We start from the raw sequence: 27,557 nt of genomic DNA, 5'->3' as shown, positions 1-27,557 counted from the left end.
GTCCCCAGGGGTCTTTTCCTCTGGAGTCCCCAATCCCCAAGACCCCATGGAGCGAACGCCGGGTGTCCTGCCTGGGCGCAAAAGCGGGAGGAAGGCGCCCCCGCGCGGCAACACCACTTTCCTAGCCCCGTGCGCAAGCAGCTCCCACCCGGTGCTGTGCACTTTGCCTGCGCGTCCCAAAGGTTGCGTAGAAAAGGTGAACTGATCTGGCTTGCTGGAGAGCAGACCAAAGGCGCGGTATCTGCCTAAAGCTGTAGCTGACACGTCTCCCCAGTCCCCTACATCATCGCTTACCCCTCACTCGCACCTCCACCCGCGGTTGGGTCACATTGAAAGTGGTATCTCCACCTTGAGGGGTTTTGCCCTGAGATGTCATAACGGATTCAAGTTTCTTTCTTTGGGGCTTCGGAGGCTAGGGAAAAGGATTGCCTGGAGCCCTCCATGACCTGCCCGGGAGAGGCACAAGGGTTTGCCTGGCGTATCCTTGAAGGCGACGAAGGAAGGGAAAGGGGACGAGCAGAGACAAGGAGTCGCAGGGGGCGAAAGGACCGGGCAGTGCCGGACGAGATTTGCCGGGAAGGAAAAAAATAGATCAGGGAGCTGGAGAGGAGAAAGAACTGCTCTTTGGAGACAGGAGGGTCTGAAATGAAAACGCCCAAGGGATGGAGTTTTTTGTTTTTTTTTGTTTTTTTAAGGAAAAAGGGAGATTTGTTCGAAGGGACACAGCTGAGTGACTACGGCTGAACAATAAGGACTTGCTTTCCTTGCTACATTTCACCATCTAAAATTCTCTAGCCTTATCGGGCCAGAAAATACGGATGTCCCCGGGCAGAGGTTGGAGAGGCGGGGGGAAGATTAACGAGGGGCTTATTAAAGAGCCATCCGTCAGCTGCTGCACGCGGGAGATAGCGGCAGAGCAGGCGCAGGACACGCCCGCCAGCCCGCCCCAGCCCGGGAGCGCCGAAAGCCGCCCGCCGCCTGGGTGCCCTCTGCACCTGATCTTCCCAGCCTCCCCGGGTCCTGGGGCGAGGGCGGTGACAGTTTGCAGTCAGAGCAGAGCAGCCGCTTTGGGAATTACTCCCTTCCCTGCTTGGCTGCGCCGCGCCCTCCCAGCGTTTCTGGGGCTCTCTCCTCTAGACCCTGGGACTTGGCGTTTACCGAGGAAGGGGCGCTGGATTCCTAGACCCAGCCATTTTCCACCGAAAGCCCAGCTCAGCCCTGCCGCCGGGTGGCCTGGGGGTTTGGCCTTCTCCCCAGCGCGGGACGCCCGCCCGTGGGGCGAGGCCAGGGCTGCATCCCTGTGCTGGGGCGGCCGCAGGCTGGAGCTTTGTTCTATAAATAGCCCAGTTCCACTCCCACCCCCACCTTCACTCCCACCTCCACCCCCACCCTGCCGCCATTCTGGGCTTAATGGCCCGTTTCGCGCCAGGTCCCTTCGGCGGCCGCGGCGCTCGGCTTCTGCAGCCGTCATTGTCATGCAGCCGGGCAAGCAGAACTGAGCGAGCCCTGGGCTCCCGCCGCAGCCGAGGACAGGGTAGGGGCAGGCTCTGGGTGAGGGCTCCTTACCCGCGACGCCTGACCTGCTGAGGGTAGGGGGCAGCCCTCATTCACTCCCATCCTGGCCCCTACTGTCCCCTGCTCCTCTGGCTGCAGGCGCTCCACTTCTGCGGGAATAAAAGGTCTAAGTGCTTCTTATGGGGACATACCCGACAAGTTCAGAAAGGGTAAAGAGGAGGGAAAGAATGGGGCTTCACTGGGTCCGGAAATAGGGAACCAACCCGGAGTTGGCCTCAAATCCCCCTCCCCCACTGTCAGCCAAAGCCAGGAGGGAGAGCTCCTGGGGGCTACAGTCCTCAGAGTTTCCTCCCTGTTTCTGCTCCCCACAATCCAAGGTAGTCTGTTGAGGAGAAATTGCCTTGGGCTAAAATGCTCTGCTTTTGGGGTCACAGGTTAGGAGGCTTCCCATTAGGTTTGATTCTGAAAGAAAACAAAACACTAAGAAGATTTATTTTCCATACCTTGAGACAACTTTGGCTTTCCATTTTAAGCTAGTGGAGGCAGAGTGCAGTCTTTGGTGTTGGCCCTAGGTAGGTTCACAGCTCCTTGCCTTCCTACACACACACACACACAGCTCCCTTCATCCCTGGAGGGATGGACCTGGAGGGTCCCTTCTTGACTTGACACCATCCAGGTTGGTTTGCCCTTTCACATTAAGAGAGCAGAGGAACTCATGGTCCTCTTCCCACTTCCAAACCTATTGCCCTGGATGACTCTCAGAAGCACCCTCAGTGCCTTGCCAAAATATTCAACCCCCACCCACTCTCCCCCTGCCCTTCCCCAAAAGCCATGGAATGAAGCTGCAAGGAAGGCCCTGGGCCCCACTAGTGGTAGGTACCCTTAGCTCTGGAGGCAGAATCCTCCAGGGAGAATAATCAGCTAGAAGAAACCCATGGTCTTGCCAAGAGCTGGAAAGTGGCTGTAGGCATGGTGGCATGACCTAAATACGATGAGTTGCAGGGATCCCTAAGTTCTGGCTCTGGGCTCTGCTAACTTCCCAGGGTGTCCTTGGGCTTCCATCACTTATCTCTTGCTGCCAATTACAGCCCCTGAGCTGTTTTATTTAGCCTACACTGTGTGTGTGTGTGTATGTGTGTGTGTGTGTGTGTGTGTGTGTATAATTTTGTATCAAGTGCCAAACCTTAAAAATAGAGAGATTTCAAGTGTTCTCTTTTTCTGGTTTCTCTTGAAAAAAACGGGGGGTGGGGAATGGCAGCGGGGGAACATGGCAGGTGCTGTTAGCCAATGAAAATCAGAAAAAGAGGTCATGGTGGCTCACATCTGTAATCCCAACACTTTGGGAGGCCAAGGTGGTAGGATCATTTGAGGCCAGGAGTTTGAGACTAGCCCGAGTAACATAGGGAGACCCCATCTCTACAAAAACTTTTTAAAAATTAGCCAGGTGTGGTGGCCGCACCTGCAGAGGAGCTGCAGTCCTACTACTCAAGAGGATGAGGCAGGAGGATCACTTGAGCCCAGGAGTTTGAGATTACAATGAGCTATGATAGCGCCACTACACTCCAGTCTGGACCATAGCAATAGAGTATGATCCTGTCTCAAACAAAAACAAAAACAAAAAATGAAAAAGAGCCCCTCCGTCTATGCATATGCAATTCCATGTCATAGCTTGCTGAACAGAGAATATGCTGAGCTTCAGCTCCCACATGCCCTGTTGGCCATAGGTGCTTATGCCATGCACAGCTCAAAGCCTCACTTGGCAACAACTGGCTGGAGCCAGATGCTTTCTAGCTACACATACATGTGCACACATGCACATACACATACACACTCTCTCACTGGGCCCCATAAGCCTTTGAGTTTGGCAGCAGGGGTGAGGAACCCGCAGCAGGAGCTCCCCTCAGCTCAGAGGTGGAGTCATGACTTCTTCCCTTGCAGCTGGCCAGTGTGCTAGCCCCCAACCAAACACAACTGCAGCTTTGCCTCTCCTCTGCTTTCCTCTTTGCCTCTAAGAATGTAGAGCTCTGTGACCAGTTACTCACAGGCTTAAAGTAGGTCCTCGAAGCTGGGGTGTAGAGCAAGAGGGAGTACAGTTGGCTTCATTCTCTGGGGCCCCTTCTTACAGGACCCCTTGCTAGCCAGGGAAATTGTCAAGGCACTGACCTCCATGTCATCCACCACCTCTTCATCCTTGGAGAAGCAGCTCCTTCCAGGGCCTCTCAGAGCCAAGGGAGGCCTGGATCACCTACCTTTCTGAGGATCCCAGTATTTTAGAAAACAAACACCTTCCTAAACAAAGTGAAAGACATGACAACGTATATTACATGTTTAGACTAGCAAATTAATTGTTGTTAACATAAATTATAATGCAGTGTAAGTGTGCTATTCATAAAATAATTACAGGATTTAGAGAGGATTCTGATTCCTAGTACATTACTGGAAGTGCAGCCCAAGGAATGGGATGCAGGTTTAAAGCTGTGTCATAGGGCTAGGCACGGTGGTTCGCACCTGTAATCCCAGCACTTTGGGAGGCCGAGACAGTGGATCACCTGAGGTCAGGAGTTTGAGACCAGCCTGACTAACATGGTGAAACCCCCGTCTCTACTAAAAATACACAAATTAGCGAGGCATGGTGGTGGATGCCTATAATCCCAACTACTCAGGAGGCTGAGGCATGAGAATCACTTGAACCTGGGAGATGGAGGTTGTGGTGAGCCAAGACCATGCCACTGCACTCCAGCCTGGGTGACAGAGTGAGACTCTGTCTCAAAAAAAAAAAGCTGTGGCATAATGATCATCCGTCAGCCTCATCAGGGCATCTCTGGGAGAGCCTGTGTCAAAACCTCAAGCCGAGTTTCTGCTTCCTGCAGCTGCCCAGAGGGAAGGGGCTTCAAGGTGGGGAGACTCAGGGAGTGAGTCAGAAGCCTAACCAGACATCAGGGACAACAGAGTGGCGTTTCTGCTGGGTAGGACCTCACTGCATGAGGCCACATGGGTTTGATCTTTCAAGTCTGGCAAATTCCACAGCTCAATGTTCTGGGATGAGGGGAGCAGTCTCAGAGTTCAGGTGCCATCTGATCCTGCATCCCTCTGGCAAACGAGCGCTGGCTCCTGGTTCTGGACTTTGAAGATTTGGAGGAGGAATTCAGGAAGTAGGCAAAGGGATATGGAAAAGGATACAACTCCATCTTTATACCCAAGTGTAAAGCTCTATTATAGTGTATTTACCCCCTTCTCATGTCCTTTGGGCTTTAGTGATAAATGTAAAAGGTGCTGGGAACAACAAAAAGCTTGGTGCCTCTGCTTTCCCATTCTTCCCTCCAGAAATAGCCCCTGGCTCCCTTGTGTGGGAGGATTCTAATCACCGCAGCATTCCCATGCATCCCTCCATCTCCCACCCATCACAATTGAATTGTAGTCCTGGGAAGCAAAGCTGAATTCTCCAGATTAACTTGCCTTTTTGCACCTCTTGGGACTTTCTTCCAAGTCTGCCTTGTGACACGTGTGACTCTCCAAGGATCTCAGTATTTACAGAGACAGCTTTGGGGTCACTAGAAGCTTGGAACATTTTTCTTTTCAGTGTATTGCAATTTGGGATAAGACTAAGGCTGAACTGAAGGAGGAGAAGCCAAGGGAAAGAGCAGGTGTGCGGGCCAGGAGCCCCGCAGGGGACGGTGGAGATGTGGAGGGGAGTGTGCTCCACGCTGGCAGGTTCTCCTGCCCTTTTGGCTCAACTCTCCTTCCCCATTTGCTGCTGGAGTTTGTCCGGCTGGCCTCAGGCAGAAGAACTTTCCACTCCCTCTGAGGCGTGATGAGGCACTGAGAATCCCGCCCGGGGCTCAGATCCTTCCTGTCATCTCTGTGGAGTTCTTGGATGACTATTTTTATTCCAGCATTGGTCAACATCTGCCAGGCTTGTAGGCTCCTAGAGGGCAGGGGATCTGTTTCACTCAGCTTTATCGGTCTCCCATCCTAGATGCTTGGCAAAGTGCTTTTGTACAACAGGTGCTCAATAAGTACTTGTAGAATTAAATGGCAACACACATTAGATTGAAGCTTTTTTTGTCTTGCAATACCTTTATTCAAGGAAAGGGGGTAGTACAAGAAAAGCTGCATTCAGGTTTGCATTCAGAAAAATACCACTTATGTTCAACCCTGTGAGCATTACCTGGTGCTGGAGGAAAGTGTCTGCCCGAATCCTCATTGTTGCACCTCACTCCTTCTCCTTCTGCCGTCCTCACCCCTCCTCTTCCCTCCATGGTCCTTGCTGTCCTCCCTCTGCTGTCCTCCCTCTCCTCCCTCTGCTGTCCTCACCCTCCTCCCTCTGCTGTCCTCACTCCTCTTCCCTCTATTGTCCTCACCCTCCTCCCTCTGCTGTCCTCACCTCTGCTGTCCTCTGCTGTCCTCACCCTCCTCCTCTGTTGTCCTCACCCTCCTCTCTCTGCTGTCCTCACCCTTCTCCCTCTGCTGTCCTCACCCTCCTGCCTCTGCTGTCCTCACCCTCCTCCCTCTGCTGTCCTCACCCCCCTCTTCCTTCTATTGTTCTCGCCCTCCTCCCTTTGCTGTCCTCACCTCGGCTGTCCTCTGCTGTCCTCACCCTCCTCCTCTGCTGTCCTCAACCTCCTTCTCTGCTGTCCTCACCCTCCTCCCTCTGCTGTCCTCGCCATCTCCCTCTGCTGTCCTCACCCTCCTCCCTCTGTTGTCCTCACCCTCCTCTTCTGCGGTCCTTGCTCTCCTCCTTCTGTGGTCCTCACTGTCCTTCCTCTGCTGTCCTCACCCCTCCTCGTCCCTCTGCCATCCTCACCTCTCCTCCCTCTGCTATCTTCATCCTCCTCCCTCAGCTGTCCTCACCTCTCCTCCTCCCTCTGCTGTCCTCACCCTCCTCCCTCAGCTGTCCTCACCTTTCCTCCTCCCTCTGCTGTTCTCTCCTCTCCTCCTTCTGCTTATACAGCCCATGAACAGTGCTGGCAGCATCTTCTCTGATTGTGTCCCCTCCTTTAAAGCCCTATCCTGGGGCTGGTCACTGGAGTGGAAGCTGTCCAACTTACTTAATTGTGAGTTCACTGTCACATTCAGAGAGGAGAATGGGCTTCACTTACTGTTTTTCTCTCTTGCATGACTGGGTCTTTGCCACTGATGACACTTGGCACTGCCCCCCTCCCTGCCTGAAGGCGAGCGGTGCCAGAGCCACTATATTTAAAACGCAGACACTCACTTCTCTTCTCAGAAGAAACAAGAGCCCTGCTTGGAGAGTTAATTCGCTCCGCAGCTGACCCTCAGGGGCTGGGCAGTTTGCAGCACTCTCTCTGACCAGCTTTTTGTGCCATAGGCTTCCTGCAAAGGACCAACAGCCTGGAAGAGAAGAGTCGCCTTGTGAGTGCCTTCAAGGAGAGGCAGTCCTCCAAGAACCTGCTTTCCTGTGAAAACAGCGACCGGGATGCCCGCTTCCGGCGCACAGAGACGGACTTCTCCAACCTGTTTGCTAGAGGTAGCACCTGCCCCACTCCCACCCCATGCTAGCCAGTAGATTTCTTATTTGAGTTTCTTGACTTTTTCCCGCAATTTTACTTCTTTTATCAAGAAATGTCATTCTTCTCTCTGAACCCACAAGAAACTGCTTTTCTGACTTTGGGGGAATATAACTGACTCCCTCTCTCCCTGCTGCCCAGGTCTCCATCATTTTAGAAACTGGATGAGGGCAGTCAATAAAAGTCAACTCTAAAGACACTCGAGGGAACAAATATGCATTCATAGACTCTCAGAGTCGAAGGAACCTTACATATAAGAAAATCTAATGATTTCCTTAATAACATTTATCCTGCAAGATTGGCCACACACATACACACAAAATCACACTGTGGGAAGTTGCATGCTGAGCCGCGTAACCGAGTGCCCTGGAACTTGTTTTCCTTTCGGAGATGTTTCACTAACCCCTGCTGCCTCATAACTCTCATCTCAGGAGGTGCTTTACCAGTCTCTCCCGAACAGCTCACAGGTAGATCCACCGCCATCCCCTTCCGTGAACTTGCCACAGGGCCACAGAAGGCAGACCAGAGTGTTAAACAATATGTCCCTAAAACCCTGGAGCTAACCCAGGGAATCACAGAGAGTATCGTGCACAGCTGCACAGCCTGCCTATAAGCTACAGAATTGGGCCCCTACAGCTTTTTTCCCTGCCTAACCTCTAGCTTGACTACTGCAGAGCCTGAAACCCAGAGTCACCTCTGGATATCTCAAAGTCCAGGCCCAAAAGGATGAGGTCAAGGAAGAGGCAGGGGTTCCCTGTCCCACCTTCTTGAGCCCCATCTTCCAGCTCCAGTTTCCTGTCTAAGGACACCGCCAAGAACCACCCTCTTTAGGGGGGACCTCAGGCTCTACCCACAGAGGACTTACCCTCTGATGCCAACAAACCAAGCGCATCGCAACACTAAACCAGATGGACAGGGACACATCTGGTCCCAGGGGAGCACGACAGATGCCCTCTCCATCACACTCCTCACAGATGCCCATTCAATCGGCAGATGACAACCACAGTCACAGGTTGTTCAGGGCGTCTCAGAGCACTTCCTTCCATGTCTGAGCAGCCTGTCAGAAAGGCCGCGAACCCCCAGGAAAACGTGCAAAACTTCTGTGCATGTGCATTTTTCTGGGGTATGTGCATTTTTCTGGGGATGTGGTACATCAGATTCTCAGTGCACATACATATCCCGGAATGAAATCAGGCCTATACAGATAGCATGATTAATATTTGGGGTCTCTGGGCTGAAGAAATCTAGATATGAGTCAGGTGATAACCATTCATTGCTCTCCCCAATTCAGATCTGCTTCCGGCTAAGAACGGGGAGGAGCAAACTGTGCAATTCCTCCTGGAAGTGGTGGACATACTCCTCAACTATGTCCGCAAGACATTTGATCGCTCCACCAAGGTGCTGGACTTCCATCACCCACACCAGTTGCTGGAAGGCATGGAGGGCTTCAACTTGGAGCTCTCTGACCACCCCGAGTCCCTGGAGCAGATCCTGGTTGACTGCAGAGACACCTTGAAGTATGGGGTTCGCACAGGTAAGGGGAAGAATCGGGTAGACAGGTAGTGGCAACTCTGCCCTCCATCTCACCCTTGCCAGTTGTAAGGATATCAAACTCGTGTTGGAGGAAAAACACAGCCCTGGTGAGAGAAGGCGGCAAAGTACCCAGTGACCACAAGAACAAGCTTGGGCAGTAACAGTTGGTGGAGGTACCTGACCCAGACAAAAGTTCATCAGCATATATCATGGTAAAAGTAGATAAAAAAGATACAAATACTTGGTGCTAGGTCAAGTTCTGTATAAAGAGCTTTCATTCAGGCCAAGCACAATGGCTTATGCCTGTAATCCTAGTACTTTGGGAGGCCAAGGTAGGCAGAACACTTGAGCTCAGGAGTTCGAGACCAGCCTGGGTAACATGGTGAAACCTTATCTCTACAAAAAAAAAATATATATATATATGTTATATATGTTTATACACATATGAAAATTAGCTGGGCATGGTTGCATGCACCGGTAGTCCCAGCTACTCAGGAGGCTGAGGCCAAGAGGCAGAAGCTGCAGTGAGCCAAGATCGTGCCACAGCACTTCAGCCTGGGCAACAGATCAAGATCCTATCTCAAAAAAAGAAAAATTTTCATTCTTGGATTTAGGCTATTCACAACCTAAAGAGAGCAGAATGACCCATCCTCTGCTTCTTTTCTTGCCTCCATTTTCAGGTCTATTTCATTCTGATAAATCCTGCCCTTGCCTGTCCCTGACACTAGAGAGAATTGGGCTATTTCCCCTCCCTTTCTGTATTAGTTTCCTAGGAATGCCTTTATAAATGACCACCCATTGGATGGTTCAAAACAATAGAAATTTGTTCTCTCACAATTCTGGAGGCTAAGAGCTTAAAATCAAGGTGCTGGCTATGGTCTCTCTGATGGCTCTTGGAGAGGATCCACCCTTGCCTCTACCAGCTTCCAGGTGTTGTGGATGATTCCTTGGCATTTGTTGGCTTGTAGATGCATCACTCCAACCTCTGCCTTCACTTCATATGGCTTTCTTCCTGTGTGTGTGTCCAAATTTCCCTCTCCTCATAAGAATGCCAGTCGTTGGATTAAGGCCCACCCCAATCCAGTATGACCTCATCTTAACATGTTTACATCCGCAAAGACCCGATTTCCAAATAAGGTCACATTCACAGGAACCAGGGATTAGGACTTGAACACATCTTTTGGAGGAACACAATTCAACCCACGACACCTTTTACTGGCTAGGCCAAAAAGACACATGCACACACGTTCTCATTCTACTGCAATTTCTGGAGCTTAGGACACTCTGAGTCACCAAATTCTATTTCCAGTGGGAGTCCTTGAGGATGTCCTCTTGCCTCCTTTTCATGTTCCAGGAGCCCTCTCTGATCAGCAATCCTCATCAAAGCAGTTGCTTTCCAATTGCCTCAAGTTCAAGGACTTTGGGGCCTCTGTCTGAGATGCTTAGAAACAGCTCAGACTGGACTAAGCCCAGGAGTGATGCAGTGGTTTCTTCTCCCTATAACTCTCTCCACACTACAGTCTGGCTTTCCTGAGCTCTCAGGCAGACAGATCTAGAAGAACTGACCGTCCCTAGCAGAGTTGCCACCACAGGGGAAACCCCAAGGTCACAACTGACAATCCTGTGTTCTTCTTCTTGTCTCTCCTTCTTTATTTTCCCTCTCATTCTTCCTCATCATTTGAAGATAGATTTAAGACTGAGACTAGGAGGCTGGTGGTGATTGAGCTGAGTAAGACTATTGGATGTCAAAAACAAAGTCTTATAATGAAATAATGATGCTGGCCAAAGACGCTTTTTAAAATGAGGAATCCCAGAGAGCTGCTGAGGTCTGCCAACACCACTGGAATAAGTGCAGCTTCATTAAATAACTGCTGGATACACAAGACTCAATTATATGTACAAAGTTTATGTTGTTTGATTTTTAAAGAAAAGCACTCTATCAATTTACAATTAGTTACTTCTCATCTTGGTCAGATGGCTAATCTATTCCTGATGGAAAACAAATAGTGTTATTTGGCTGCATTTTAAAAAGAGTCAGAATTCCCCATGTATGTTTAGCTTGACTTGCTTTGGTCTGTTATTTTGAACTTTGTCAGTTTGCTCTACACGCACTTTCTCAGAGACATGAGAACTATGTCATTTTATTATGAAAGTCCAGAATGGCATTGTCTCCCAAATACAAATACATAATTTTGTCATAATATCATCTAATATAATCTACAAAACTAAAGCATCTTGTGGTCAGAGAAAGCACTGACGGGCCTGGCCTGGTGACTCCCACCTGTGATCCCATCACATTGGCAGGCTGGCAGGTGGATCACGTGAGCTCAGGCGTTCAAAACTAGCCAGGGCAAAACCCCATCTCTACCAAAAATACAAAACTTAGCCGGGCGTATGGTGTGCACCTGTGATCCCAGCTACTCTGGAGGCTGAGGTGGGAGGATCGCTTAAGCCTGGGAGGCGGAGGTTGCAGTGAGCTGAGATCATGCCACTGCACCACTCCAGCCTGGGTGACAGCAGGACCTGTTTAAATAATAATAATAATAAATAAATAAATAAAAGGCCAGGTGCTGTGGCTCACGCCTGTAATCCTAGCACTTTGGGAGGCTGAGGCGGGCGGATCATGAGGCCAGGAGATCGAGACCATCCTGTCTAACACGGTGAAATCCCGTCTCTACTAAAAAATACAAAAAATTAGCCAGGCACGGTAGCAGGCGCCTGTAGTCCCAGCTACTGGGGAGGCTGAGGCAGGAGAATGGCATGAACCCGGGAGGTGGAGCTTGCAGTTAGCCAAAATTGCACCACTACACTCCAGCCTTGGCGGCAGAGCGAGACTCTGTCTCAAAAAAAAAAAAAAGAGAGAGAGAAAGAAAGCATTGACTTTTATTAGTCCAGTGTATGAACCCACTTAAGTACTTAGCCTGCAAACATTCATTTTTGTTCCTCAGAGTTGCTTCTTGGAGCAGATATTTGTCTTTACAGAGTTCGCAGTCTTCCAAGCAATGTGAAACCTCCTGCTATATCTCAGGATGTTGGCGCTGATAAAAGCATGCTGTTGCTGCCATGTCAAAACAGCTCCTGGTTGCTGATGTGGAATTTAAGCATAGTTAAGGAGCAATAGGGTAAACCTCACAAGTAGCTACAAACAGTAGGAAATATTTTTTCAAGGATATGAATGCATTAATGGGCTCAGCCAAAATAATGATTTGGGTTTTAATAGTGAAAACATACTGATCTGGGTATAGTCTGTGAAGAGGTGATAATGGCATTTAGAAATTTCTCTATAAATTAATAAAAGACTTATTTTAAAAAATGAACCAGCATATAGAGATTTCCCATTAACTAACAGGCACTAGTCAGCCTTCAGCCACAGCAGCTACTTTAAGTGATTTGTAGATATGCTGGACTCCCTTCGTTGTTCTTTTTTAAATGTTTTCTTATGGAAAATTTTAAACTTATACGAAAGTAGAATCCTATAATGAACCCTATATACCTAATGCCCTGCTTTATTATCAGCTTTTACCTGTACCGCCATCCATTCCCCATCACCTACATTACATGAAAGTAAATCCCCAACATAATATTATTATATTCATAAATATTCACTCTTTTTTTTTTTTTTTTTTTTTTTTGAGATGGAGTTTCACTCTTGTTGCCCAAGCTGGAGTGGAGTGCAGTGGTGTGATCTTGGCTCACTGCAACCTCCACCTCCTGGGTTTCAAGCAATTCCCCTGCCTCAGCCTCCTGAGAAGCTGGGATTATAGGCGCACGCCACCATGCCTGACACTAATTTTTGTATTTTTAGTAGAGACGGGATTTCACCATGTTGGCCAGGCTGGTCTCGAACTCCTGACCTCAGATGACCCACCTGCCTTGGCCTCCCAAAGTGTTGGGATTGCAGGCATGAGCCACTGCGCCTGGCCCAATATTCATTCTTAAGAATTTTTTTTGTTAAAATCCACAATGTCACTGTCATACCTGGAAAAAAAATTTAAGGCTCCTTAATGAAATATTTAGTCAGTTTTCAATTTCCAATTGTATCATGAGCGTCATAAATGCTTTAATTTTGTCAAACTCATTTGAATCAGGATCCAAATAAGTTTCTTACATGCAATTGTTTGCCATGTCTCCTAATCAAGGGATCTCCCCTTCCAACCCTTCTTTTTTTTTTCTTGTAGTTTATTTGTAGGAAAGCTTTACTTTAAAAAATAATTCTTTCCTTCTCCCCCTACCTGAATTTAGGCCATGAGTGGCCCAGCACCGTATCTATCATCTGTTATTTTCATCCAATATAGAGAATTGAAATTGAAATTGAAACTATTTTGTTACTTAATAGAAATTCTGGTAGATATAAGATTTTTGGGGCACAAGGTTGTAACCATAAACTAAAAATAAGATTTTGAAGGACTTTGTGTCCTTTATATTTTAATGGACAAAGAGATACTGTTTCACTTTGTGTTAATCTCTCTTTGTCCATCTTTTGTCTCTGCCAAACTGTATGGTTTTGATACATTATCAAATAGTGTGACTGCATTTATTTACCATTCAGTCTTGTCTTAAAATGAAGTGTATATTGTTAAAAGTTTTTAAATGGATATTGCATATATATTTTAATGACTTTCAATAAAACGTGTTGTTTCAAAAGACCTCAGATTCTGTTGGCAGTGAGCAAAGTAGAGTAACATGGAATCATTTAACTATCTAGGATAGTCCACATGAATATCTAGAATATGGCCCCATACTTAAACTAAGTTTACCAGTGATGCTTCTTTTAGTTTTCTCTGAAAACCAGTATTATTTTGTGAGGGCTCTTAAGATGCAGAGGTTGGTATCTTCTGATGTAAGAAGTCATAGTCCAGATGTTCTGAATCATACCTAGGGAAGAATAGAGATTCTCAGCGAGGAGAGTTAGACCAGGAACATTCTAACACTAGCTCTCTGACCGTTTTTGTTTTTGTTTTTTTCAGAAGCAAAGGCAATTTCCACTGGAAACACAGCAGTCAGCATATCTTTCTAACACCAGTTCCCAGCCACACATCCCTAGATAATCTATTGCGTTGACTCCTTCCTGACAGCTGAGCCAAGCCTGCTGATGTGGAGTTGAGCTTTCCATTGAATGCTAAGTTGGCAAAAACTTGGCAACAATCCTGAATTTGCTGAGAGCAAAGCCTGTTAAAGCATATTGTGGGTTGCACAGGGATTTAGAGTTGTGTAGCAAAAACAATTACCTCACCAACAACTCAATGAGTGAAATAGGCTGTGACTGCCCATTTCACAGAAGAGAGCTAGGTTATCTCAGCCATAAATTTAATCTGAAGGTCACCTGACTATATATATATTGGCAAAACACATCGAAACACAAAACACTGGAAAGCATGATTTGTTTCATGATATGAGATATTATTCTTTAAAAGCATGATGCTTTAGAAACATAGAAGTTTGGGGGACATCATGAATGTTAATGGTTGGTATGGGGTGGGTCAACTTGCCCTTCCTTCTTCAATATCCTTGAGCAGCCTTATTCGACATATCACTGGGATGCAAGCCCCATCAGTGTGACCCAGTGGGGCAGGCCGTTTGCCTTGAAGATAGGTTGAGAAATCTGCATTTGTCTTGATGCTTTTCTGTTTCCTCTCTAGGTCATCCTCGATTTTTCAACCAGCTCTCCACTGGATTGGATATCATTGGCCTAGCTGGAGAATGGCTGACATCAACAGCCAATACCAATATGTAAGTCCCATATGTTTTCATATAAGCGACCCTGATGTATGACTACAGCTTGTTGCTTTAAAAGTTCAATTCCAGTGGTTCTATTTTATTAAAGTTGCCCTGGTCATTTTTTCTCTTAAAATCCTTAGGTTTAATCATAGTTCTGATTTAATGGTAAATACTTGATAAACTATTGTTGAATTTAATAATGGAATTTAAGAAGAACATGGTCATGAGAAATAATAACTCTGACTTCCAAAATGCAGTGTTGAAATTTCATGTTAAAAGACCCATTTCTCTTAATGGTGTGTCTAAAGAGGTTATGTTTTGAGGTATGATCTTGGTTTTACCTTTTTCTACCCAAGCACATTGGTCCTTATCATTTAGATCATATTTCTTCCATAATTAAAGCAGCCATAAACCCACAAATCAATCTGATCAACCTACTGCTTAATTAAAAATTCTAAAACAAAATTCAGCCAGTACTGATACAGTATATATTCTTTTCAAAATAAGTGATTGTTTTTCTAAATGTGACATTGTTTTCATACTTGTTTGTATAGGCAAAGCCTTTCTTTGTTTCTAAGTTCTTGAAAATTTACATGAAACTGACTCTAAGGTCCTGTAGGGTATGGGCACAAGTACTACCTGGGTAGTCTTATAGCAATCACCCCAAATTTTCCTTTACATACATGTGCTCTCTTTTAAGAAAATGTCTCAAGCCTGTAATCCCAGCACTTTGGGAGGCCGAGACGGGCGGATCACGAGGTCAGGAGATCGAGACCATCCTGGCGAACACAGTGAAACCCCGTCTCTACTAAAAATACAAAAAACTAGCCGGGCGAGGTGGCGGGCGCCTGTGGTCCCAGCTACTCGGGAGGCTGAGGCAGGAGAATGGCGGGAACCCGGGAGGCGGAGCTTGCCGTGAGCTGAGATCTGGCCACTGCACTCCAGCCTGGGCGACAGAGCAAGACTCAGCCTCAAAAAAAAAAAAAAAGAAAATGTCAGATTACAAATCGATGGAGGGTCATCAGAGTACTGCCTTTGCTCTCAACACTACTGACAATGTTTTACCAGTATCTATACATCCAGTTAATGGTACCACATTCTATTAAAGTATCCAAAGGAAAATAATAAAACAAATTATCTTATAATAATTTTAAAACAACTACATAAGAATTATAGGGGTGTCTGTCACTGTGGAAATATTCAGAAAATAGCCACTCACTTTTTAAGTTCATAGAAAAATAAATTCCAAGAAATGAATTTATGTGAAAGGGTAATATTGCTTAAAATGAGAAATTCCATTTGATATCAAGATAGAATGTAAATTGTTGAAGTTTAAGGTATTCTGTTTTTCTTAAACTGCTCTCAGCCAGAAAATCTGGAGGGCATTTAAAATTATATAGTGACCCATGTGTATTCTAAAGCTATTTAACGCTGTGACTCAAAATACGTAACTATATTCAGAAAAGTTTCTATTAATTAAGAATTCCTGTTTTCTTGGCTAATTTAAAACAACAGTGACAAATTTTAAAGAGCAAATGTGACAAGTGAAGCCTTTGGTGCTAAAAGGCATAAAAGATTAAACTGATTGAAAAACTAAAATGATTTTCATGCTCCCTCCTTGCAAGTCATGCTTAGCTTCACGGAGTGTCTATGTTGGGTCACTGAGATTTGAAAGGGCTAAGAGGAATACAGGTCAAAGATACAGTTGCTTGGAATTTGAACAAAAAGCTCTGTTTAGCAATCTTTACCGTATTGTGATTTTTGAGATAAAAATATACCAGCCAGCACAGACATCATAGTAAAGTTCATTATAATTTGAGAAAAGACACTAACCCTTAATTGTAGTATCTAGCACTAAGGAACAATTTAAATTAGGAAATATAGTTGTTTTTAACTCAACTATTTGGAAAATAAGTGAGAAAAAGAGAGTAAAAAATACGTATCTATTAAAATCCAAGTACCCATATTAATATAGGCCGTGAATTTACTCAGCACCTTTAAGTGTGTGTTCTGCAGGGCTCTCAGCTGCTTTTTCCATGTATATATATGTCTTCAGTCTCAAGGTAAATAAGGGACCTCCCCCCTTTCAACCACTTATGACCAGATATTCCTCAACCAGAAAAATCCCACAAATTCTCCTTTTTTGACATGTGTTCATAAAACCAAAGTCTCTTACTCTTCTCTTAGCTCAGCTGCAAAACACTAAAATGTGTCCCAGCCATCTGAGGTCAAGGCCAATCCAACTAAATGACATGTAGTAATTGCAGCTGTACTGAATGGGAGATATTTATAAAATATGATCTGATTCCAACAGATCGATAGAGAAGGTTATTTAAAATAGCAAAATAGTTTCTGTCAGTTCTAGAGACAGGCATTGTCTAAAGAAGTAATAACTATTATCTAGAAATTGTTCTAAGCCAGTTCCCCTGGAAGATCATGAAATGTGGCAGCACTGTCAGGAGCTGAGGCAAAATTTGCTCCCTGTGACAATTCCTTCTCTGGTTGGGAACAGTGTTCAAAATAAGTCTGGGAAAGAATGGCAAAAGGATCTTTCTATGGCAGTGCAGGATTTATTTAGTGATAATGCCTGGTTTTTGGTCCTGTACTCTCATTGAGTTTAGGTGGCACCTGACATAGAAAATAAGAACTATATTCCTCAGTCATAGCCTCTTTAAAAGAATGATCCAATAACCTGACTCAGGTGCAAAGTACAAGGTGTCTGACTATTAGAATAGAAAGACTGTAGGTTGGGCGCGGTGACTTATGCCTGTAATCCCAGCACTTTGGGAGGCCGAGGTGGGTGGGTCACCTAAGGTGGGAGTTCGAGGCCAGCCTGGCCAACATGGTGAAACTCTGCATTTACTAAAAACACAAACATGAGCCGGGTGTGGTGGTGGGCGCCTGTAATCCCAGCTACTGAGGAGGCTGAGGCAGGAGAATCGCTTGAGCCTGGGAGGTAGAGGTTGCAGTGAGCTGAGACTATGCCACTGCACTCCAGCCTGGGCGACAGAACGAGACTCCATCTCAAAAAAAAAAAAAAAAAGAACGTCTGTGTCCATGCCTTTACACCTGCTTTTGCACATAGTTTTGCAGTATATTCTTCTAAGCAACAACTCAGTGAAGATCCAAAAAAAACTTCATAAATGTGTAGTTGTCCAAGGCACCTACAGCTCTTTTCTTCCAAAACAGGGCCACCAAGCACAATTGTGCAGGTTGAGCAGGGCCTGAGCGTAAACAACAGCCTGCCCTCAAACATCTAATGGCAATACATAATCTTAATGGCAAGATCTATCATAACTCTTTGCTATGAGGTTATGATTTCAACCATCTAGCACTTTATTTTCATAGAAAATATCCAGGAGAAATTCTCTATGGGAGTTATTCATCATTTTACACACTGGGCAGGTCATTAGAGAGGAGCTTGCAGTAAGCAGTTCTCGTTTGTCATGGAAAAGCAGCTGTGACATACATAGACTTGGAATTCTGATGAAACACACTAACTCGGAGATCTTAAAACAAATCACTGAATTTCTCTGAAACTCAGTTTCCTCATCAGGAAAATGGAGGATAATAGTATCCATCCTACAGAGTGGTTCTGAAGACTAAAAATGGTTCCAGTCCTAAGTGCCTAGTGTATACAAGGTACAGTGTGTGCACCTAGGAAAGGCAACCACCGCACAGTCACTGTTGCTGTGTGAGACCCTCCTGACTCTTTTATTTCTGTCTCTCATCATCTGGATAGTAGAGTGTTTCCCTAAGCTCCCCTCAGCTGTGTTACCTTTTAAAGTGAAGATGTGCTACCTGCCACATCTTTAAGGAGAAGAGGTCAAGAGGAGTATCAGGATAGTCAGCATGGAAGATTATTTCTCTCATTAAAGAAGTTCCCCGTTTGACAGTCACCAGGGATCCAGATTTTGTGTGCCTTTCTAATCCCTATTGTAGCACATGGCTCCCATCCTCAAAGTTGCATTATGGTACAGGCTGGCTGCTGAAGCTCCAGCCTACACTCCTGTGTTCCAGAACTCAGAAAGGAGGGAGGGAGGGAGGGAAGAAGGAAGGGAAGGAAAAGGAAGGGAAGGGAAGGGGAGGGGAGGGGAAGGAAGGGGAGGGGAGGGGCAAAAGAGACATACTCCTTTTTGATTTAAAAAAAAAAAAAAAAAACCTTCTCAGAAGTCTCATACGTTTCCATAAAGCCTCTTTAGCCAGAACTTAGTCCATGACCACACCAAAAAAGGGTAGAAAATATAGTCTTTGATCAGAGTGAACAGCAACCCTAAATAAAATTTAACAAAGGGAAAATTGATATGGCTAGCAACAAGCAGACTCTGCCACACAAGAACTACAGCTTGTTGACAGTCAATTTGCCTTCACTCTGAGTGAGCCTTCTGGGAAGGTGAGTTGAACCACTGAAAAAGGGCTGATTCACTTCCCGACTTGGAATACAGACATGCTCAGAATGCTCCTTAGTGTCACTCCATGAACGCCACCATCCTCCTGTTTTAAATCTTTACTTCTAATCCTATGTTCTTATGCTTCAACCCAGAGCTTCTGGCAGGTTTAGTTTCTGGTTCTGACTCTGAAATGTAATCTTGTACTTTGACTTTAGCATCTAACCAGCTTCTTCTGAATTCATATTTGACCTTTGACCTTTGATCTCTTGACTTCATTTGCTTTCATCAGTCACTTAGGAAAAGGGTACCCAACCTGGAGTCCAGGTTGCAAGAGAAGAATCTCCTATAGTTCTATACAAAATGATATGCCTATCTTCATTTTTTTACCTGGAGAGAGGGACTACAGATTTCCTAGGATTCCCAAAGGGGTCTGTGATCCCAATTAGGTGAAGAACCACTGGGCACGGTGGCTCACGACTGTAATCTCAGAACTTTGGGAGGTGAAGGCGGGAGGATCACTTGAGGCCAAGAATTGAAGACCAGCCTGGGCAACTTAGTGAGACCTCCATCTCTACAAAAAATTTTAAAAATTGAAAATAAAAAATTTTTAAAAACTGTTTCAGGTGAACTACAAGGCCTTCTTTAAGGCTGTGGGTGCGGCTGCACAGATTGTAAACATGGCCCAGGATAGGGTGGCAGGGTCAGAAGAGGTGTCAGGAATGAAGAACACCATGACAGCCCATTTGTCAGGCCTGGCTGTGGATCAGCAGCCATGGACTGATATACCAGCTTTCAGGAGAGAATGTCAAGACTAAGCTCATGAGTCAGGAAAAGAGTGGAAAATTGGTCCTTTGGACTCAGGCGGGGACTATCAAACAGGATGCAGCTAAGGCCAAGAACCAGATGCTAGATTCATCCTAGTAGGTTTCCTCCTCAAGGTTGAGAATGGTGTCTTCTAATATCTTAGTTTCCTTAGTACATAGGATGTCACCTGGCAGAGAATAGTCATTCAGTAAGTATTTGTTGAATAGAACTGAAAGAAAGTTTAGGAATCAGGTACCTGACATAGATAAGGAACCTGAAATAGATGAGATCAGTTAATCTCATGATAAACTCTCTAGACTCTTCCTCCTAATCCTGAGAGTAATGGCCATGTTCCTGGTCCTTGGGGAGGCTAATTCATGCAAACCTTGGGCCTAATTCGTTTTAAATCTGAAGCATGAAGTGGGACCTATGCCTGATATTCAGTCCCACTCCCTCTCCCTTGTCCATGTGGTTCCTGCCTGGCCAACATTGACTTGACCCTAAGCCAACTTCCATCCAATCTTTGATATGGTTCTGATATTATGGTATGTGATTTCATTTGTTCCTTGCCTTACCTCCTTTCTTATATAGTCCTGGGAGATTCTAGCACATACACTGCCACCATATCTCCTCACCATGCAAACATTTTTGTCATGTCAACATTTCCAAAAACCGGTGGAACCATTAATAACACATTTGTTCAAGAATGGTTAAAAGCCCATCATGAGTTTGCCTCTTGGTACACTTGGCAGCACAGGCTAAACCAGGAATCCTTCTCTTCTTCTTCCTTTATCAGGCCATCAGACATGAGGGAGTGTTGGTTGCTACGGTGATGGGGCTCAGAGCAGAACCAAAGCATGATTGTGACCTCCAGAGGTGATGGTAACTGCACACATGGTTTCCAAGGGTCTTCCTCCTAAATTTCCAGGGGCCTCCCAAGGAAAATGGACATATTCTTTTTGGAAATAAAATACTTCTACCAACATATCTGAGGATCCTTCAGGATCTTTTTGTCTTCTTTTACCTCCATGTGATTAATTCGACTGCTTTTTTCATCCACAATTAAAACTTAGTAGCTTCACCTGTGTCTTATGTACAACAATCGTTATCTCATCCTTACAAATAGCCTTTCCTCACATTAAGCAAGCAAGAATTCCCATTAGTCTTCAACATTAGCACTTGGCTCAAACACCCTAACCAGCGATAAAGCTTCCCTATGTCACTTAGCTGAGTCAGTCTAGGCATCTCTTTTCAGTGAGGATGATGTGAGCCCAGCCTACAGACTCTAATGCTAAAGAATGCCAAGCGAAAACAAGAAAGACAAAGAGCCTCAGAGCTTAGTAAACACCTTTTTGTTTTCTGGCTTAATTTTCTGCAGACATACCTTCCTTGATTTTTTCTTAGGCTCCACGTTTGATCTCACGATCTTGTTTCAATGATTAGTCTACCAGACTATGCCTCTGTGTTGAATTGCTTTGAAAAGAGCATTGCTTGCTACTTTTAAATCAGTTTGTTAGAAGACAAATGTAACCTGCCAAGATATCTGATGCCCACAGCTAGCTGTGTATGCCAGTTGACCGTCTTCTTGTTATTTATAATTTGTAATTAGAAAATCATCACTTAGAATTATTCTTGACAGATATTGACTTCAGAGAATTATAGAAACATAGCTGTCCTTGAGGATTAGTAGAAAAACCATGTAGATAATTATATTGAGATCTTTAAAACCTGGGTCAATATTTCCAATTATCTTCACAGTTAGCTTTCAGATGTTTACATTATTTTTAAAAGATAGACTTTGGCTCTGGCTTTTATATATTCTACAAGTGCGCAACTGGCAGTCAGTTTTTTTAAAAACAAATTGTAAACCAATTTTACGTAGACCTTGGAATGCTTTTTTCAATTAACATTTGCATTGTCCTACAATCTTAGAGGTAAAAGGGACTCAGAAAAGTCATTTTCTTTCCTTCTATTCCTCTAGGTGGACCATGCCTAAGACATTTCATTCAGATTAGAATCTATTTTGTTGGTGAAGTATCACAGGGCTGGCACTTCCACCACCTCTCTCAGTAACCCAGGCTGGTTTCTGACATTTTATGATTGGCGACTGAATGCATTTCCAGGAAATGAATCATGTTAGTGGTTTTGAACAGCTTTTTTTTTTTTTTAGAACCCAAATACAAATATTAAACCAATCCGCTGTGTTCCTAAAATAAATGGTTTGACTTCTTTATTTTCTTTCATCCTTTTTCTTACCACCTTTCCAGGTTTACATACGAAATTGCACCAGTGTTTGTCCTCATGGAACAAATAACACTTAAGAAGATGAGAGAGATAGTTGGATGGTCAAGTAAAGATGGTGATGGGATATTTTCTCCTGGTAGGTTTCTCTTCTTTTCCTCTTCTCAAGGTTTGGGATTCTCAAGAATACAAAATATGAAGTAGGTTTGTACAAGAATAATGCCTTAAAATTTTTTTTGGATACTCTGACTTGCTTTTTTTTCAAGATGAAGACTAGCAAAAATGCTACATTATGTATGAATTAACTAACAAAGGCTATGCATAAATCCATAAAAACTGACAAAGGTTGTGTCTAGACCATGCTAAAGAACCCCTTTTTTTTTTCTTTTTTTTTTTTTTTTTGAGATGGTCTCACTCTGTCATCCAGTCTAGAGTGCAGTGGTGTGATCTTAGCTCACTGCAGCCTCGAACTCCTGGGCTCAAGCAATCCTCCTGCTTCAGCTTCTCAAGTAGCTGGGACTATAGGCATGTGCCACCATGCCCAGCTGTTTTAAAATTTCTTTTGTAGAAACAAGGTCTCACTATTAAACAACTCCATTGTGTCAACAGCAGTTTGATTATGCTGGGGATCAGTGAATCAAGATTATTAATTAATTGATTTCAGTCAAAATAGTATATCTACTTTGAATCTCTAGCTTGAAGTAGATAAAATAAGAATTTTTAAAACAAGGATAGCTATTCTGATGGTGTCAGAAACAATGTGATTGTGTACAAGGGGAAAAGAATAAATAAGAATTGCAGTTATCTAGGTAATTCAAGCAGGCCACAAATTTGCCTAAGTTTAATTGTCAGATAATTAATGTAAAACTAACTAGTTTGTGTTGGCCAAACATACATAGTTATGTCAGTTCTCCTTGTGTCTTTATTTAAGTAAACATGAGTTTGTTCTTATTTTAATAAACTTAGAGTTCTCCTAAATGACTCAGTAACTCAGCTGGGCTGAAGAGAGCACTTAGGCAGGTAACCAAGAAATGTCATTGTTTCTTTCTGTAGGCTCCATTACTCTTTCTTTCTCTGTCTTTCTGAACTCAGGGAACAGATTCATCTTTGTTCAGTAAATAAATTGAGCAGAAAGTAAAGCAGGAAGGATATAACTCACCTATCCCTTTGCAGCCACTGATGCAGCTACCTCTTATATTTCTGTCTAGACTTCAGGTGGAAAGGGCACTGAAGTACATGAATCACCTCCAGCCAAACCGCCTAGATAGCTTTGATAATAAGTGTGACTACTTGTATTCCCAGGGTAAAGGGTCCAGTGGGAAGCCCCAGCAATAGGGAAGCCAGCAAAACCTATCAGGATATTATCCTTCTGCTTCCTGACCTCCCTTGTCTCTTGAGACACCAGCTCAGCGTTCGTTTTTAGAAACAATAATGAAAGAGCCTCAACACCTCCCAATATGTCCGCTTGCTGACAGGGGGCGCCATATCCAACATGTACAGCATCATGGCTGCTCGCTACAAGTACTTCCCGGAAGTTAAGACAAAGGGCATGGCGGCTGTGCCCAAACTGGTACTCTTCACCTCAGAACACGTGAGTCGGGGATGCTTTCTCATGGATAGAGGTGTTTTTCAGGGGACTCTCCAACTTCTAACCTCGAGCCTCTGTTTGTTGCAGAGTCACTATTCCATAAAGAAAGCTGGGGCTGCACTTGGCTTTGGAACTGACAATGTGATTTTGATAAAGTGCAATGAAAGGTAGGCAGGGGAGAGTGAATATTAGGTTCTTGATGTATTAAATGTGTTCATCTGTTAAATTTGTTTTATTGTGCTTAAAGACTGGCTCAGTACAGTGTGCCAAGCTGCTAATGGTCTGTTGAAAATATCCGATTAAATTGCTTTTTGCTGCTGCTAAAGTTTTTTTCATGTGCAATCTCATTGATTCTTCATTTTAATTTCCCTCCTTTTCCAATAATTATAGGGGGAAAATAATTCCAGCTGATTTTGAGGCAAAAATTCTTGAAGCCAAACAGAAGGTATGTGCTCTGTGGTGCATCTAAACTCCAGTTTAAAAATACCTTCTTTCTGCTCTAGACAAAAAAGTCCTTGATAATATGAGACAATTTTCTTGTGCTTCTAAAATTATATTCTTAGGTATTTGCTTATTTCCAACTTGTAAAGTGATTTGGTTGTAAAGCTGTGTCTACACAATATCAGGGATTTTTTAAACAATGAAAAATTCAGTCATTAAACTATTTGTCCTGTCGTCATGGTGCCAAGTGATTGGTTTGATGTTCTTCAATAAATCAACTCCCTGAGCATCATGAAGATATAGCCTAATTGAACTTTTTACTTACTACTTGTTGGGTATTATCTCATTTTAACAAATGCCATTTTAGCTTAGGATTCTGTTTAGCAAAGTGCTTCCATGCCCTGGCAGATGGCCCATGGTACTTGGCAAATCCAGCCTCAACAAACTCTATTAAACAAAAAACTCATAGAACAGATGTATCCACAAGTCAGTGCCAGGTAGCTGTCAGGCCACTTACCAACACATGGTTGTTTCGGTTACATTCTTATACCTCCTTCTCTAATTGTAGTTATTTACTGGGGTCTTGGCACAGGAGGTGGGTTTAAGTGTTGTAAAGGCTGAGCAAGGAGCAGAGGTGGAGCTGAGCTTCACAAAAGCCTAAGAGACAGGGCTGGCATAGGGGGTCACATCTGTAATCCCAGCACTTTGGGAGGCTGAGGCAGGAGTATCCCTTGAGCCTAGTAATTCAAGACCAGCCTGGGCAACATAGGGTGACCCACATCTCTACAAAAAAATTTTTTAAATAGTCAGGTGTGGTGGTGCACGCCTATAGTCCCAGCCACTCAGAAGGGTGAGGTGGGAGGATTGCTTGAGTTGGAGAGGTAGAGGCTGAAATGAGCCATGATCATGCCAATGCACTCCAGCCTAGGTGACAGAACAAGAACCTGTCTCAGCAAAAAAGAAAAGCTTAAGATTCACAGATTTCCCCAAACTTGTCTTAGATCTATTACTCTACTCCTTCATTTATTTTTTGTTTATGTCAACATTTCACCATGTCCACTGTTAATGAATGTATCAGCTTTCACAGTGTATAGACCTTTTTTAAATAATCAAACCCCACAATGTTTCAGTATAATTATTACATCAATACACTTAAAACAACACAACCTCTGAAAAGAATGATGCCCAGATGATATTTAGAACTACCTGACCATCATTCCAAACACTTATGATTACTCTTTCCTGCCTTATTTTTTGCCATAGAAATTATTGTTATCAAACATACTATATATTTTGCTTATTTAATTTAGCTTATTATCTGTCACTTGCCACTAAAATGTAAACTCCGCAATGACAGAATTCTTTATCTCTTGTGCTTACTGCAGAGTCCTAGTATCTGTGGCAGGGCCTGGCACATAAATGGCACTCAAAAAATATTTGTTGAATAAATGAATGAATGAGTGAATGAGCCAACAAAACACTACTAGACGTAGTATCTGGTAACACATAAGCTTTGCCAATTACTGTTAGAAATAAATGTTATACAATTCTGCTTCTTGTGGAACTCAGCAAATGAGAAAGGTTAAAAACACTAATCAGCCTGTATCTGTCTTACCTTGTAGGGATATGTTCCCTTTTATGTCAATGCAACTGCTGGCACGACTGTTTATGGAGCTTTTGATCCGATACAAGAGATTGCAGATATATGTGAGAAATACAACCTTTGGCTGCATGTAGATGTAAGTGCTATAACTCAGAGAGGCCAGTCCATGTTGGGGGTAGAGGCAGCTCTTTTCTATGATTTGCCTCAAGCTTCTCTCCACACCCCAGCCAGCCCTCTCTCCACACCACATTAGTTCCAGTTCTTGTCTGGACCCTAGCCAGCCATTCACAACTGGTACACACCACAGACATGGAACATCCTCTGGGACTCATCCAGTTCCTTACTAGTCGATTGCTGTCTTCTGTGTTTCATCCTAGAATATGGTCTCATTGCCTTCCCAGGTAGCTTTGTTGGGACAAATGGCTACAGACTAAAATATAACTGATTTCAGAGTGAAAAATAGAAGATACAACATACAGAATGTGGCCATGAATGTGAACCCTCAGCTACCTGCCTTCAGTCCAGCCATCTATGACATGTCTTTAAAAAGAATGTATCTGGCTGGGCTCTGTGGCTCACGCCCGTAATGCCAGCACTTTGGGAGGCCGAGGCAGGTGGATCACCTGAGGTCAGGAGTTTGAGACCAGCCTGGCCAACATGGTAAAACCTGTCTCTACTAAAAATACAAAAATTAGCCAGGTGTGGTGGTGGGCGCCTATAATCCCAGCTACTCTGGAGGCCGAGACAGGAGAATCGCTTGAACCTGGGGACGGAGGTTGCAGTGAGCTGGGATCATGCCATGTCACTCCAGCCTGGGTGAAAGAGCGAAACTCTGTCCCAAAAAGAAAAAGAAAAAAAAAGAATATCTGCTACATTTAGGAAAAATAAGGCAGTATATGAAAGGCATTGTCAACTAAGAGACTTAATCCCAAATTTTCCCAGAAACACAAAAGATGCATTTTCACATGTGTGACTGGGTGTATTTTTTTTTTTTTTCTTTCTCTGCACATTTTCTTAGGGATTTAACTTCACACAATTGGCTAGTAGGATAATCTGCCTTGCTACTGAACTAATGACTAACAAAGGCTGTGTATCATGTGGCATCCCAACTATTCAGTAAACATGCATCGTGGTACCCACAAAAAATGTCTTCTTGTTATATAAGCTGTTGAGACCTCCAAACCCAGCAGGAACTGCTGCTTTTTTAGTTTTTCAGGAGCTGTTAGAATTCTGCTCTGGGAAGAACCAGAGAGCAGGCCTCAGTTTTTTGGGCAGCTTCCAGAGCCACCCGGAGGGGGATTCACTGTGTTGGCTTTCCACAGCACATTGGGCTATTAGGCCATTGGACCTTTGGGTCTTGGCAGAACAGGCACCTCAGGCTCCTCAGGCTCAGACCTCGCCTAGCTGTATCACTTGCGCAGCTACACTCCAGAGGAACTTTGAAAAACAAACGACAAGCAATGAAGAATCACAACTGACTGAACGATCAGTGTGGGCTGAACTTTTCAGAGAAACTTATGTTTTTCACCTTGTACTTTCTTGCTCATGTTTTACTAGAAGTGAGAAATGACTAGTTTTAGATTCTTAAATGTCACTGCTCCCCTCTTCCTCTCCTTTCTCTGTCCCCACAGGCTGCCTGGGGAGGTGGGCTGCTCATGTCCAGGAAGCACCGCCATAAACTCAATGGCATAGAAAGGTATGGGCCAGAACTCGCCAGGCCTCTTTCCACCCAGCACATCAAACAGACCATGCTCTGATGTCAGCCTGCACCGCCTTGCCCTGATCCCCTGCATCGTATTTCCATCTAAATTCACTTTAGTTCAGCAGGCATTTGTTGAGCATTTATTGGATGATTGATTTCCCAGTCAAAGGAGTCCTGAAGGAATTCACAATTTAGAAAGAGAGAAAGACATGCCAGGTATGGTGGCTCACGTCTGTAATCCCAACACTTTAGGAGGCTAAGGTGAGAGGATTGTTTGAACCCAAGAGTTCGAGACCAGCCTGAGCAACATAGTGAGACCCTGTCTCTAATAACAATCAATCAATCAATCAGAAAGGCAAGTAAACAAGTAGTTAGAACACAATGTGATAAGTATAACAGGAAGCAATTGCAGGTACACAGGTAGGAGAAGAGAGAGACTAACCAGTGAGGGGAATTGGAGGCCATCAGAGTTTGCCAAGAGCACAGGAAGGGC

The 27,557-nt window shown here is 44.5% G+C and overlaps 1 protein-coding gene across 2 annotated transcripts in view; it reads left to right on the top strand.

Moving 5' to 3' along the window:
- GAD1 (glutamate decarboxylase 1) overlaps positions 1–27,557 on the top strand; it is a 45,484-nt gene that overhangs the window by 5,777 nt on the left and 12,150 nt on the right. Inside the window, exons 4-12 of one of the 2 annotated variants that reach the window (XM_033231164.1) lie at positions 6,845–7,003; positions 8,335–8,577; positions 14,216–14,306; positions 21,757–21,869; positions 23,206–23,321; positions 23,406–23,485; positions 23,709–23,763; positions 25,382–25,498; positions 26,994–27,058. In XM_033231164.1, the coding sequence (XP_033087055.1) occupies positions 6,845–7,003; positions 8,335–8,577; positions 14,216–14,306; positions 21,757–21,869; positions 23,206–23,321; positions 23,406–23,485; positions 23,709–23,763; positions 25,382–25,498; positions 26,994–27,058 (1,039 nt within the window). Of the gene's footprint in view, positions 1–6,844; positions 7,004–8,334; positions 8,578–14,215; positions 14,307–20,285; positions 20,477–21,756; positions 21,870–23,205; positions 23,322–23,405; positions 23,486–23,708; positions 23,764–25,381; positions 25,499–26,993; positions 27,059–27,557 lie in introns of those variants that run through there. The other variant, XM_033231165.1, reaches the window with a different exon arrangement.

Source organism: Trachypithecus francoisi, unplaced genomic scaffold, assembly GCF_009764315.1.
Source record: "Trachypithecus francoisi isolate TF-2019V2 unplaced genomic scaffold, Tfra_2.0 Lachesis_group13, whole genome shotgun sequence".
Lineage (NCBI taxonomy): Eukaryota > Metazoa > Chordata > Mammalia > Primates > Cercopithecidae > Trachypithecus > Trachypithecus francoisi.
Note: the sequence above shows the minus strand (reverse complement) of the source record. Positions and strands in the feature narration are given on the sequence as shown.